Source organism: Triplophysa dalaica, chromosome 2, assembly GCF_015846415.1.
Source record: "Triplophysa dalaica isolate WHDGS20190420 chromosome 2, ASM1584641v1, whole genome shotgun sequence".
NCBI lineage: Eukaryota > Metazoa > Chordata > Actinopteri > Cypriniformes > Nemacheilidae > Triplophysa > Triplophysa dalaica.
This window is the reverse complement of record NC_079543.1, coordinates 20539749-20553613: the sequence shown is the minus strand read 5'-3', so window position 1 is coordinate 20553613 and position 13865 is coordinate 20539749. Positions and strand designations below refer to the sequence as shown.

General features: G+C 38.0%; 2 protein-coding genes across 2 annotated transcripts; one reads left to right on the top strand and one right to left on the bottom strand.

Moving 5' to 3' along the window:
- Positions 1-431: 431 nt before the first annotated feature.
- grhprb (glyoxylate reductase/hydroxypyruvate reductase b) lies at positions 432-3725 on the top strand. Its single transcript, XM_056773135.1, has 9 exons — positions 432-687; positions 1754-1884; positions 2187-2259; positions 2332-2448; positions 2525-2613; positions 2851-2955; positions 3045-3180; positions 3317-3447; positions 3537-3725. The coding sequence occupies exons 1-9, from the start codon at positions 524-526 to the stop codon at positions 3656-3658; spliced, it is 1068 nt and encodes a 355-aa protein (XP_056629113.1). The 5' UTR covers positions 432-523; the 3' UTR covers positions 3659-3725.
- A 328-nt stretch (positions 3726-4053) lies between these two features.
- Positions 4054-12839, bottom strand: LOC130440176 (zinc finger and BTB domain-containing protein 5). The gene is given in 4 exon segments (XM_056773120.1): positions 4054-7001; positions 7004-7577; positions 7722-8795; positions 12576-12839. Coding segments are annotated over 3 exon segments (2073 nt in total). The 5' UTR covers positions 8793-8795; positions 12576-12839; the 3' UTR covers positions 4054-6573.
- Positions 12840-13865: the final 1026 nt, after the last annotated feature.

Here is a 13865-nt window from a genome sequence, read left to right as displayed (position 1 = left end):
CTTGAATTATAAACGCACTGACCGTCTACATACACAAGAGTAGTGTTTTTGTTTTCTTTCCACATTTGTTGAAATAACAACTGTACTATGGTGTGTAACGTTCATAGTTTGCTTTAAATGTGCTTGTCACAAGAAGATTGTCAATATATATTTTTCAGTTATTAAAACTGCACTACAGCACACACTGTTTTTCAGTAATAATGCATTGTTTTATATAGTTCAATAAACTGTCGTAATAACCTGGTTATGATTGACTGAAAGTAAATCAATATTATTGATACCAGAAGCTGAGACGAACTCTGTTTAAAGTACTTTGGAATGTAAAGAAAAAACAGCAACAATCAAAAAACATTTTATCTTTCATATTTGCTTTGCGCATGTTGTCGTCTGGAGAGCGTCAGACCACCCACGGGTTCCCTCCCCAAACTCAAGTTACCCTCTCTCACTCCCCACACAGCACCTGCAGCTCGAGCATTGCCGTCCTCTTTACCAAACATCCTTGGCTTGATTTACCTTGATAGTGATGTGGTGCAGTAGAATAGCGCTAAGGAGACTGCAGAGGATCGGCGTTGAAGTCTCTGCGTGTAGCGCTGCTGGATTTCAACGCGCGATGTCCACGTTACCGAAAGTGTATGTGACGCGGCAGGTGCCGCAGGACGGACTGGACATCCTCCGAAAATCCGGACAGTAGGTTTGACGCCAGATTTCAGATGCGTAAAAAGCATAGGGTCACACACTTTGCAGTGTTTTTTTTTTGTTGCAATCATGAATACGTAAAAGCAATTAATTTATATGAATTAATACATACCAATACTTTTTTTGGATCAACACGTAGCTAAAATGACTTCTAGTGTAATTCATTATAGCCTACTTAGACGTATTATGTGCACCAAAATAATGTATTACCCCAAGAACATAAGGTTCATCAATTTTAGTTGGTAACATCAATATAGAACCATTCATAATAAACTCTCATGGATTTAATGTTAAAAATGGGAATTCTATGTTTATAATGGATCTGTACTGGTTTCTGCAAATCTCTACTGGCAATGCGTTGGTGCTGTTAGCTGGGTGGTTATGTGTTTGTAATTATTTTAGTAGTAAACTGCAGTTTAATGAATGAGCAATTATTCTTTGGTGTACAATGTGCAGTTCAGACACAATGACAGAAGTCAGAGGTTTACACAAGGGGCCTCCAGAAGGTTCTAAGGAATTCAGCAAAAGTTGTAAAATTCAAATAAGGATTTTTACAGTTTAATTTCTTCAAACAATTTGTCGTCTTTAATCTTCATAATATAACACTTATTTGTCTAGCTGTTTAAACGCTTCTTTGTACAAAGAAATGGAATTGTATTTTAGTATTTTAGAATTGGGTCCCTCGTAAAAGGTTCATCATGTTTGGGGGTCCTTAGCCTGAAAACGATGGAAAACCCTTGATCTTAGTCTTACCCCACCAGCACCCTATTTTGTAAACTAAATATTTGTTCAGCATGTGATAACTGGAACTTCTCCTCAGCTGAAGATAAGTAACTACAGAGAAGAGAAAGTTAATAACAAACTTTTGACCGATTGGTTAAGTGTTCAGTTTTAGCGTTGGAGGCTAATCTAAGTCACCTGCTACAATATTTCACACATATGGATTTTTAAAGGTGTAAAATAAATTTAATATAGAATGAAAACGCCACCTTAATGGTATTTGGTTAATTCAAACCTCAAAATCACTTACATAACATTTCAATTCTTCTCGATCCAGAGTGCAGTTTGAGATGTGGGACTCTGATGACCCTGTGCCCAGGAATGAACTGCTGAAAAAGGTCAAAGGTTGCGATGGAATATTGTGTGTACTCACAGAGAAGATCGATGCAGAATTATTGGACGCTGCAGGTTGGTTTACAAAACAAGGACAAATTTTGGTTAGCCCTTGTGTTTGCGCTTTATTGGTTTGACAACCTCAGGCATTTATATCAATTCAAGATAAACATGTTTTTTTACCCATATCAACTATTATACAGTTCTGGCACATTTTCCACAAAAAACTAACTTTTTCATGACTGTGATTTAAAAGAGGTAAACGCAAAATATGAATGCTGTTGCTTGGGATAATTTAATGTGTTGTTGCATACATTTCATGTAAACATTGGCTGAGTAAGACAATCCTGAACACTGTCTGTGTGTCAACATTGCAGGTCCAAATCTGAAAGTGGTCAGCACTATGTCAGTGGGTTTCGATCATCTCTCTTTGAATGAGCTCAAGAAAAGGTCAGTTGTGTGAGTACTCTAAAAATGAATTTCCTGAAGTGTAACCTGGTGACATGGGTGTGTGTTTTCCAGGAAAATCTGTGTGGGATATACTCCAGATGTCCTGACTGATTCTGTGGCTGAACTGACTGTTGCCCTGCTGCTAACTACATCACGAAGACTCATTGAAGCCACGCATGAAGCTAAAACGTACTAAAACTCACACTCACAGCAAACAATTATCCCTAGGACTAAACCATTCTGATTTATACATGTGTGTGTTCAGGGGTGGCTGGGGAACATGGAGAACTCAATGGCTGTGTGGTTATGAACTAGCAAACAGCACAGTTGGCATATTGGGACTAGGGAGGATTGGTAAGAAATAGCCACATAGCTGGTTCATTTTCAGTAATTTATTAAAGGATCAGTGCTCCCATAAATCAATGAATTTATTAGACATGGGTATTTGATTTTAATCTTTCTTAAGTTCAGCAAAATGTTGCCAATTAGATATGTACAATATGGTTCATTTGAAGGAATATGGTATTATTAATAGCTTAATATTATATTGGACTAAATTAAGTTTTTGATCCTTGTATGTGTGTTGGGTAGGTGTGGCCATCGCAGAGCGCCTGAAGCCATTTAAGGTAAAGAAGTTCATTTACACAGATGTGACGCCAAGACCTGAGCTCGCAGATATGATACAAGCAGAATATGGTGAGATCTATTCTACATTCCAAATTCAGATGAACTCATAAAAATCTTACTTCATTCACTTAAACCTGGAAAACGTGCTGTTTGTTTAGTCTCTTTCGATGAGGTGGCAAAGCAGTCGGATTTCCTGGCAGTGTGTTGTGCTTTGACTCCAGAGACTCAGGCCATCTGCAATAAGAATCTGTTTACTAAAATGAAGAAAAACTCTATCTTCATCAACACAAGCAGGTAAATGTTTGTCCATTGCAGTGGTTTTCCAAATGTTGGCTGCTATAAAATTATTCTCAAATGATTGTCAAAAGGCACCAAGAATAAATTTGTAAACATGTAAGAATGAAGAAACCGAGTGTTTTTGTTGTTAAAGAGGGGGCGTGGTTAATCAGGAGGATCTGTATGAAGCACTGTCCACTGGTCAGATCGCTGGAGCTGGGCTGGATGTCACCACCCCTGAACCGCTGCCTACAAACCATCCACTTTTTAGACTGAAAAACTGTGGTATGCTTACATGTGTGGTATGCTGTAAAGGTTTTATTAAACATACGTACTTTGTACAAGCTTTGACAAGCATTTCTTTGTCTGTGCAGTGATTCTTCCCCACATTGCCAGCGCGTCCTACACTACACGGAATGCAATGTCTGCACTTGCTGCCAACAACCTGCTGGCTGGACTCAGGGGAGAACCTATGCCTAAAGAACTTAAGCTCTAAAAGGAAACGCCATGGAGCCAGTTAAAGGGACAATTCTCGTTTTTATAAATAAAAATCTTCTGCTTCACTTGAGTGCTCAAGGGTAATTGTCTTTTTCACACATCAGAACTGGCACACTGTGTTCAATTGTTTTTGTGTTAACTTTTACGTAAAAGATCAACAACGCTGATGTTTGTTTGCGAGTACACAGACAAGGTCCACCATCTGAGATCAATGATCTACAAAGATCTACAAAGTCCATTCATGTCATTGCAGGTCTCACAAATAGTTCTGCTTGTGTGCCTTTAGTTGTTGGTTTGAGAACAGATTAAAATCTAATGTCTTCGCTTCCTGAAATCCACTTATACAATTCAATAAAATGCTAAGACTTAAATAAATACACTTAATACAATTAATCATTTAATACTCATCATTTTATTCACTATATTCATTTTAAAATGGTAGAAAAAAAGACCACACTAACAATATGACTCATGGTAAAAAAGTTACACAAGGCAGTTGTTTATTTCTATTGTGATACAAGTTGTTTTCATGTCACGTTACATAAAATTGTTTGTGCAGTTAACACATATGTACATACCTTTAAGGTAATTTAATCTGAAAATCAATGTGTAAACTGTTTAAGTAGATGTTGAATTTTTTAAATTCACATGTTTAGATAATAGATAAACGTCCAAAAAGTTCAGTAAGAGAAAAGTTTCATAAATATTCAGTTATAAAACACTTATAATGAAATATTCATGTTATGGCACAGTTGTACTGTATAATAAACAGCCACAGGTATTTGGTTAAGTTTTAAGGGGGTATGATTTACCATAATCAGAACCTTAGAGTTCATTCAATGGAACAAGATTTCAATCAGTGGCCATATTTACCACAATGTCAAAGCTGTAACAGGGTATTACATTATAACCGCCAAAAAGAAAAAAAAGATTACACGAATCAGATGCTCAACGTAAAATAGCTTATTTACAGGTTGGAATGTGTAATTTATTTACTTATTTGTTTACAGGTTGGAAAGCAGCTAAATCTTGTGAACAATTACAGCCATGGAAAATGTAGAAGACCACTTCAGTTTGCCTTTTTTAGCATTTCTGTATGTATTGTGGCAATTCCAGGCCACTGTCTGATGAATATTAACAGAAAGTCAGGAACGACACAGTCGCCCAACAGCTACAGTATGTGAAAGTATGAGAGAATCCAAAACGACACAAGAACAATGTGAAAAAAAAACGATCCTTAAATACGTGTACACGTACTGTTTTTTTAAACATGAATACAAACTTTTTTCCTTTGCAGTATTCAAAATCTGCAAACTTTGCATATTTTTGTTATTTTGACCAGTTTGCCCATTTCAATTACATGCAGATTAATGCACATTTTTTAATTTATTTTATTTTGATTCGGAATTTGTGGAAAATGTTGTCACTATTTCACAGAACGAAACAAAATGATTTTTACTCAAACATGTACTTAGAAATAGTAATTTTCAGAAAAAAATGTTTTTTTAGGGTCTAATATTTTCTGGGGTTGTACAAATTTAGCATTTATAAACTCCCATCATACAGCATCAAACACATCATACAAGACAACAATTCTTAAAAACACTGAAACATGACCATTAAATTACAACAATTTCATAAACAATAACGTGTACTATAACAAACATCATCCTTATGTGCATTTACAGTACTGTTTCCTTTTTTAAATCTTGTTCAAGTTCTATGAATCCACAAAACATTACAGTCTTTAAGTTTAACAGAACAATTTTGACATTACCGCTTATCAATTTTTACACCAATCATTCGTTTTCTCCATCAGAAGGCACATTAACATATCGTCAGCCTTTACCAAAATATAACCTCACCAAAGCAAATTTGTAATGCAATGTCTTCAATATGAATGTAATAATAGTTCATATGGAAAATGTGTATTCAAGCTAAAAGGTGTCCCTATTCAATAGTAAATTCTGTTTTACTTCCATATTGTCATATTTAGTTTATTAAGCCATTTGTAGTTTGTCCTGCTGTTATGGAGCAAACTTTTGACACCTTAAAAACTGTAACAGCTTTTTGGTCAAATTTAGCTTTTGGTAAACTACTAATTATACAGACTAAACAATTTGCTGCATATTAACTTGCTCCAAAACCCAGCAACCTGTCCAGCCAGAAACGTACCTACAATGCCTCACAATACTGGTTGTATCCAATACGTTTTGGTCAAATACTTTGGCATGGCAAGCCTGTTGGTTTTGGGACAGAAATGATAAGACACACCTTAAGGAACTAAAGTAACTGAATTTAAACTATAGACGGTTTCATCGGACGCACAAGCCTGGCCCAAAGTTAACTTTCGGTCTGTGTTTGGTTAGAAAATACATTTTATTATTTGTTATTTATTATCTATTTATATTAATATTTTATTTGTATATTAACTGTATTAAATTAAAACTACTCAACGGGTATTGTTTCTTTGAAGAGGTTTACTGGAACTTAAGTTTGGGCCACAAAACATTTGTTTATGTTGTTGCCGCTGAAACGATCAATAGAAAGCATTTACAGAGGCTCAAAAACTTCAATAATATACAACAGACAACACATAATTCAGCAGTTCCAGCATCAGCTTGAAACACTTGAAGCAGTCATCATTATTCTTTTAAAGATACTTAAAAACTGCAGAACACAACTGGTCCCTTACAGAGCTCACCATCAACAGCACAATATTTCTTGAAAGCTCTTAAGCTTGTTAACAAAAGCTCTACAGACCCACCAAGACAGCAAAAAATATTCTGATCCGGTACACCCTACACAGCCAAACAGGTGGGAAGATGTGCGACTGTGTGCTTATACAAGCAAGCTAGCACAGATTAAATTGGTTGGGCATCCTTGGACGATGCCTTCGGAGTGCTTGTTTACTTACAGCAGGGCATTAGACATGTCAGTGTTCTGCCATCGTAAGCAGGTTGTTTTGGAGTGCTTGTACAAGTGACTGGACTGACTGAAGCGTTTGCCGCATTTCAGACAGGCATACGGTCGCTCACCTGTATGAACTCTGATGTGTTTCTTACAGTCTGTCAGAGTGAGGAAAGTCTTGCAGCAGATCTTGCAGGCGTACTTTCTAGCTCCTTCCACCACCAGTACGTTGTGCTCTGAAAGTGCCTTCTTGCACTTTGACAAAACATCAGCAGAAGCCCTGGTCAACTGGGGTAGCGGGTTCACATTGGAGATGCCACTGTTTTGACCTACCGACAGAGAAGAATCAAAGTTTACTCCATTCAGAAGCATTGTGGAGGAAGAGGAGGCAGCATCTTGTTGTTGCATTGTTGCAACGTCTCTCGCTGGACCTTGGGAGCAATACGTCTGAATGTGTTGCACCCTCCGCCCCTGGTTGAACGAGGGATGGTCTGTAAACCCAAAATGTTGCGTTGGAATTCTAGCGCAAGCTGGTCCACGTTTCCAACCCGAGATGATGCTAACGTTGAGGACGATGCTATTCCATCATGTGCAGGACGTAGAAAGAGAGATTCCGCTTGCAGGTCGGAGTAGACCTGCGTATCCCCAGGCAGGAGGTGCAGTGAGGAAGATGCAGCGTTGGCGGAATCGGGTGCAAGGAAAAAGCGAGCAGAATCATGGTCCGGTTGAAACTCTCCTGTTGTAGTATTCGGAACATGGTCCACACTACTGGTGAGGTTAGATGATACTGCTCTACCACCGAAGCTCTTCGAACCCAAAAAACTGGAGATGTGTAATCCAGAGGAATCCAGAGCATTGCTGCAGGACAGTTCTTCTACTCTTCCGTCTCTCTCTGCTCCCAATCCCTTGGTTGCTTTGATCAGCAGCTCAGAGCTGGGCTGGGGGTCTGAAAAGCTGCGCTCGCTGCCCTCGGGACTAAGCTCCAGCTTTTCCCCAACTGCCTCCACCTGAGGAAAATTCACACCAAATATTTGTCATAGGGTTCATGCTAGAGTAACCACACATATTATTAGTGTTTAAATAATTCAAATCGAATCAATTAGATAAAATATATAATACAGTCCCACTAGCTTGATATGAATTCCAATTACCTGGTCACTTCCTTCTGCTTGAGAAGTCACATAGCTGGTCTCATCCACAGCCTCTGGTGAACTCAGTGGTTCACTCTTCACCACGACTTGCATGTGCTGTTGTTGCTCCTCCTCCTCTCCATTCTTGACCTTAATCCCATCACCTTGCCCTGCATCTGGATACTCCTCTTTACGTGGCAACATCAACGTTTTTTCTACTCCGGTTCCCCTGCCCCCATCCGACTGGCTTGGAAGCTGCATGTCTTCGTGGGTCAGTCCTCTTCGGTAGTCATCGTGCTCTATTAAACCATCCCCTTGAATGACCCCAGCGTCAACCTCGTCCATCATTTTACTGTGGGAGTCTGGTGAAAGAAGCTCCTCTCCACCCACTCTGACCTCTCCATCCCCCGCAATCCCCTGGGCCTGTGAGGTCAGACGAGCCCTCATGCGGTCAATAGGGAGCAGACCCAAGGGCTGCTTACGCTTCATGAAACGACGTGACGGGTAAGCACCACGCTGATCCACGGATCCGCACACCGAACCAGTTCTCCTCCCGGCCCCTGTTCCCCCATCTTCAGTTCCACTCAGGGCAGAGCTGACAAGGTTAAGACCAAGCTGTTGAAGCAGAAACGAACGCTGGAGGTGAGAGTTAGCAGAAGCTGCTACTTGTTGCTGCTCGGAGTGATGCTGGCCACTGCGATCTGCTGGAGAAGACATGGGAAGAGTGCGGGTCGTAAGGTAGTGCTTGCAAGCTTTCACCACAGCGTTGAGATGGAGATGAGAAGCGGCAAGCAAGACATCCATCACGTTACTCTCCCCTAGCATAAGCGTGGAGGTGTACATCATGTCCATGAGCGCAGCAAACGCTTCGGCGGTCACCACCTCAGAGTCCAGATGGATCATCCTCGTGCTGGCATCTCCCTCAGCAGCGGTGAACAAAGCTCGGAAATGTGTGCTGCAGGCGGAGAGCACGGCCCGGTGGGCTTTAAAATGACGACTGCCCAACATGATGACGCAGTCACACAGCTGTCCATGCAGCCTTTGGAAGTTCAGCTGTTGAAAGATCTGCTCAAAGTGACCTGGGAAATCCATGACCTTTGAAGAAATTGAGAACAGTTTGAGATTCACGATCCTAATCCTGATTCCGCTATGGGGCCAGTTGTTGAAAAAATTTAATCTGGATAAGAATTTGCAGGAAATAGGAATTTCATATTTTGCAATAGAGCATAATGTTATCCATTTTTTTGAGGTGTTTTCCAAAGCAAAACTGGATTAGATCACAGTGATTTTCAGTGACACAATTTTTAGATGTCTTAATCTGGATTACTAGTGCTCTACGGAGGCCCTAAAGGGATATGGTGAAGGAAGTATATAAAATGGGAAACAATAAATAGGGTCATTCTGTGTTAAATCAACCAAATTTCTTATATTTGAGATAAGAACCCTTTATAGGGACTGAATCTTATAGGTCGTTAAAAGTCTAATGTCTAATTTATCTTATTTAAATCTAATTTAAAGTCTAATGTCTACTTCTCCTTCTTATTTTATTTTAACAGGTAAACTAGTCAAGAGCAAAATTAAAATGTCATCTGAGTTAGGGATGCACCGATACTACTTTTTCCTTTCCGATCCGATTCCGATACCTGAATTCTGCGTATCGGCCGATACCGATTCTGATCCGATACTAGCACTGTTTTTCATGATCAAAGTAGACTTCCATATTTTAACTTTTATTGCCAGAGGTGGATAGTTAAGCATGTTTACTTTCAAGTACATTTTAAAATATCTGTACTTTATCAGAGTACTTTGGACAAAAATATTTCCCTACAGTATGAAGCACATCATACTTACTCCACTACAGTCCATAAACAAATGTTTTTTTTTACTTTAAATCCATGAGTACATTAAAATCTACCATTTTCCTTTACTTAAGTATTTTTACTTAAAAGTATGATTTTTTTAAATGTAATGAAGTGCTGTATTAAACTTAAAAATACATACAAAACAAAAATGTGGTCTCATAAAGCACAGATACTTACAAAATGTTTAACAAATAAATCTGTTTATTACACAAAGCTATCACAATATGAAAGTCACCAAACTCGCTCATGCACATCCTGGACACAAAATGATGCGCTTAATACATTCGCTTCTACGTTATTTAAAGTCATGCGCATTGGACGCAGAATGATACGCTTAATGCACCCGCTTCACTCACGCGCATCCCGGATAGTGATGATCCTGATGTCGCGGGGATCTTTGCTTCCCAAGTTCAAAACAGTTATAACACAAAGAGAAGAGATATGTTATGTGTTTAAATCATAGAACATTGAATCCATCCTAAAGTTTGGACGGCAAACACGGCAAAATGCATTTTAAACAAAACCACAGACTATTATCTAGTGATTATGAAGAATATTGAAAACTTTGGAACGAGTAACGTCCTGACTGTTCCCGGACACACGCATGCTGGATTGAGATTGACAGATGACCGCACCAGCGGAGGTCAGAGTTTTTTAATTATGCTATATTGGTTTATTCCTCGCATAAAGCTATCGAAATACATGACATCGAAAACAGTGCATGACAACGTTTATGGTAATTTCCTGATAGTTAGTCCTTTATGAAGCTTTAGAGTAACATCCACGGGTATCGCAACGGATCGGACTGAAGAGAACCCGTCAGTCCGATACCCGATCCAGCTAAAAAGACCTGGATCGGCCCCAATTCCGATCCAGAGTATCGGATCGGTGCATCCCTAATCTGAGTGTACACTCACCCAAAGGATTATTAGGAACACCATACTAATACTATGTTTGACCCCCTTTCGCCTTCAGAACTGCCTTAATTCTACGTGGCATTGATTCAACAAGGTGCTGAAAGCATTCTATAGAAATGTTGGCCCATATTGATAGGATAGCATCTTGCAGTTGATGGAGATTTGTGGGATGCACAAAGCTCCCGTTCCACCACATCCCAAAGATGCTCTATTGGGTTGAGATCTGGTGACTGTGGGGGCCATTTTAGTACAGTGAACTCGTTGTCATGTTCAAGACACCAATTTGAAATGATTCGAGCTTTGTGACATGGTGCCTTATCCTGCTGGAAGTAGCCATCAGAGGATGGGTACATGGTGGTTATAAAGGGACGGACATGGTCAGAAACAATGCTCAGGTAGGCCGTGGCATTTAAACGATGCCCAATTGGCACTAAGGGGCCTAAAGTGTGCCAAGAAAACAGCCCCCACAGCATTACACCACCACCATAATTGCATTAATGAGAAATTGAACAGGTGTTCCTAATAATCCTTTAGGCGAGTGTATATATACATATATGAATGTACATACAAATGCTGGATCTTGCTCAAATATATCCCTAATCTTACAAAAAGTTTTGAGCGCCACAAATTGACGATTTGATCCAGACCAAGGGTAGATTGGATTTTGTTATCTAATCCAAATTCACAATCCGTTTTTCTCTTTTTAAAAACCCATTTTTTTTATTTGATCCAATCCAATCAGATTACTTTGAACAGCTGGCCCCTGTTTCCTTGTTGTTTACCATGTCTGATTCACTTTCATAATATCACGAGTCAAAAACAACTCCAAAGTATCGTTGTAATATATACATTAAAAGAAAAGTTCACCTCAAATCCAAAACTTCGACGTATGCGCTTTCGGTGGGGGCAGACGGCAGCGTTCTGACTGACAACCTGTGAGCGCAACTCTGTGTTTACAAGCAGAGGCATGCTGTATATAAGATGATCTATACAAAATGTCTGATGTTTTCAATATGGAGCGAGACTTGCACTTTTTTGCCCAACCGAATGCGCATCCGTCGAAGTGCCCTCGTGAACCCGCACCATAGACTGACAAGACAGAAGAGAATATATTGATTAAAGTAATTATTTTGTTTTTCGCACATAGCGTATTTTTGTCGCTTAAAAAAATACAATTGAGCACCTATAAGCGGATGGACCAATTTGATGTCTTTAATACTTTTCTGGACCTTGACAACAACTCTAGCCATGATGTCTACGAGGCCTGGAAATCTCTTGGATGTCACCAAAAATATATTTTCCTTTAATACATCCTATATTATTTTAAGAATTCCTGTTTTGTAAACGTTTATTAATTCTTTAAGCAGCAGTAAAACAATAATAAATGTTATTTTATCACATCTACTTACTTGAGGTATCCTTAAAAGTCTGTAACATTATTAAAATACTAAAATCCAACACGCTAAATCATTTTCTCTTTGGTAAATTTTGTAAGATCCAGAGATGCCCATCTCTTTCCAAAATCAATCATAATTGAAACATATTATGCACAGTAAAACCATAGTAACCACGAATTTGCTATTGTCTCACTAAACCATTATAGATGATAAAAAATACAATTATGTTCTTTTTCAAAGGTGTCTGACAATCCTGAAATGAAACCACAGCAAAATAATTAAACATGGACTGTAGTCTGATATATCCAGATGTGTAATTTACATTTTGACAAAATAAGTTACTGACACAACAAAGCAGTGTATTGCTAATTAAAAGAGCATAAAACATAAATCAAAGTAAAATGACATAACACTTGATTTAACGCCCTATGTACAGCTTGTATGTTTCCTAGTAATATACATCAGTTGCATAGCAAAAACTAATAAACAGAAACTACCACAGCCTTTATCTATACAATACCCGTTTAACGAGTCAATAAAACCAGTTAATAGTTCTTAATGCAAATGGGGGATAAACGGAGAAACTAGATATAGTAATATAGTTAAAACAGTTAAACAAAATAAAAAATGCTACTCTGCTAGCAGCTAACGTTAGCTCAGGTTCCTCGGACATACAGATACACACACTTAATTACTTACTGTTCGGTCTCCACGTCTAATATCACGCGTCTTCACACATGCCGGGTCTGTCCTCGGACAGTTTCCAGGAGTTTATATAATGTATGTCCACGACTAGTACACGACGATTCATTGCGCTATATAGGTAGATATTATATATTATGGAGACGGATAAAACACCAGCAACAACGTCTGCTTAACCTGTTGAAAAGAAATGAGCATGACAATGACATTCCGCCACCTGCTGTACCGGAGAGTCCAAGAGCCCCGAGCAGACTAGTGCCAAAAAATGTAAGCATTTAATTTGTAAGTACATTGCAAAAACTTTAGTGTAGCAAATTACAGAAATAATAATAATAAAAAAGCCCCGATGAAAAAAAACTATGACAATTTTAAGGTTTTATTTTCATTTGTATACAGTAGTTTAATAAATGTTATGAATTAGCTTTTGTTTTTATGTTTTTAGTTTTTTAATATTAATTTGAGCTATTAGCGATTTTTTGATCTGCTTTGGTCATTTTATTATGTTTGAACTTAAGTTTACGTTGTTGTATACGATAAATGTATTTGCATTTTCATTTCATTTCAGTTTTGTTTTTATTCTCTGCTAATCATTTTAGTTAAATTCTGATTATTTCAATTTTTGTTTAAATTATGCAAATAAAATGTAAGCCAATATTTTACTCAATTTTAGTAAACAGAAATGTTTTAATAGTTCTACCAGAATAACGCCCAACACAACACAAAAATAAATTTGTAGCAACAATTTTTTTAAGGTAAACGACAAATGATTCATAGTGGTATTTTTGGAAACCTATAATAAATCTGCCACAGAGAGAATTATACTTAGACATTATTTATAACCAATAATTCCATTACAATTTCTGTGACGCTTTCTATCGGTGTGGCCACATAGTCTTTTCAAGATTTAAAGGTGGTATGGCTTTTATGAGGGTATGGTTGGTTTTTATAAGGGTTGATCCTTATCTGCACACATTCCAACTTAACAATAACAATCATAAAAGAAGATATACAACACAAAATGCGGTTATAATATTCTTGGCAATTTATTCATTCATCACTATAGTTCAGCTCTTAACAACTTTCCGTTGTTACACTTAAAACACCCAACTGCATTCAACCTAACACCATGCACAGAGCAGACCCAAATATATAACACTTGTACACATCCTCATAAAAGACAACTAAAACAAAAGTGTTAAAACTTTAGTGTTCCAAATTGTAACTTCTTCCACCCTCTTCAAAAGACAATTTAACATTTACAATCAGTACAGAATTTACTAAAGTGAC

What these genes read in the sequence shown, in the direction of transcription:
- grhprb (XM_056773135.1), top strand. Translation starts at nt 524, where the DNA reads ATGTGGTGCAGTAGAATAGCGCTAAGGAGACTGCAGAGGATCGGCGTT. An exon ending in AGAATTATTGGACGCTGCAG is followed by an intron (nt 1,885 to 2,186) that starts GTTGGTTTACAA and finishes TCAACATTGCAG; the next exon opens with GTCCAAATCTGAAAGTGGTC. An exon ending in TTGAATGAGCTCAAGAAAAG is followed by an intron (nt 2,260 to 2,331) that starts GTCAGTTGTGTG and finishes TGTGTTTTCCAG; the next exon opens with GAAAATCTGTGTGGGATATA.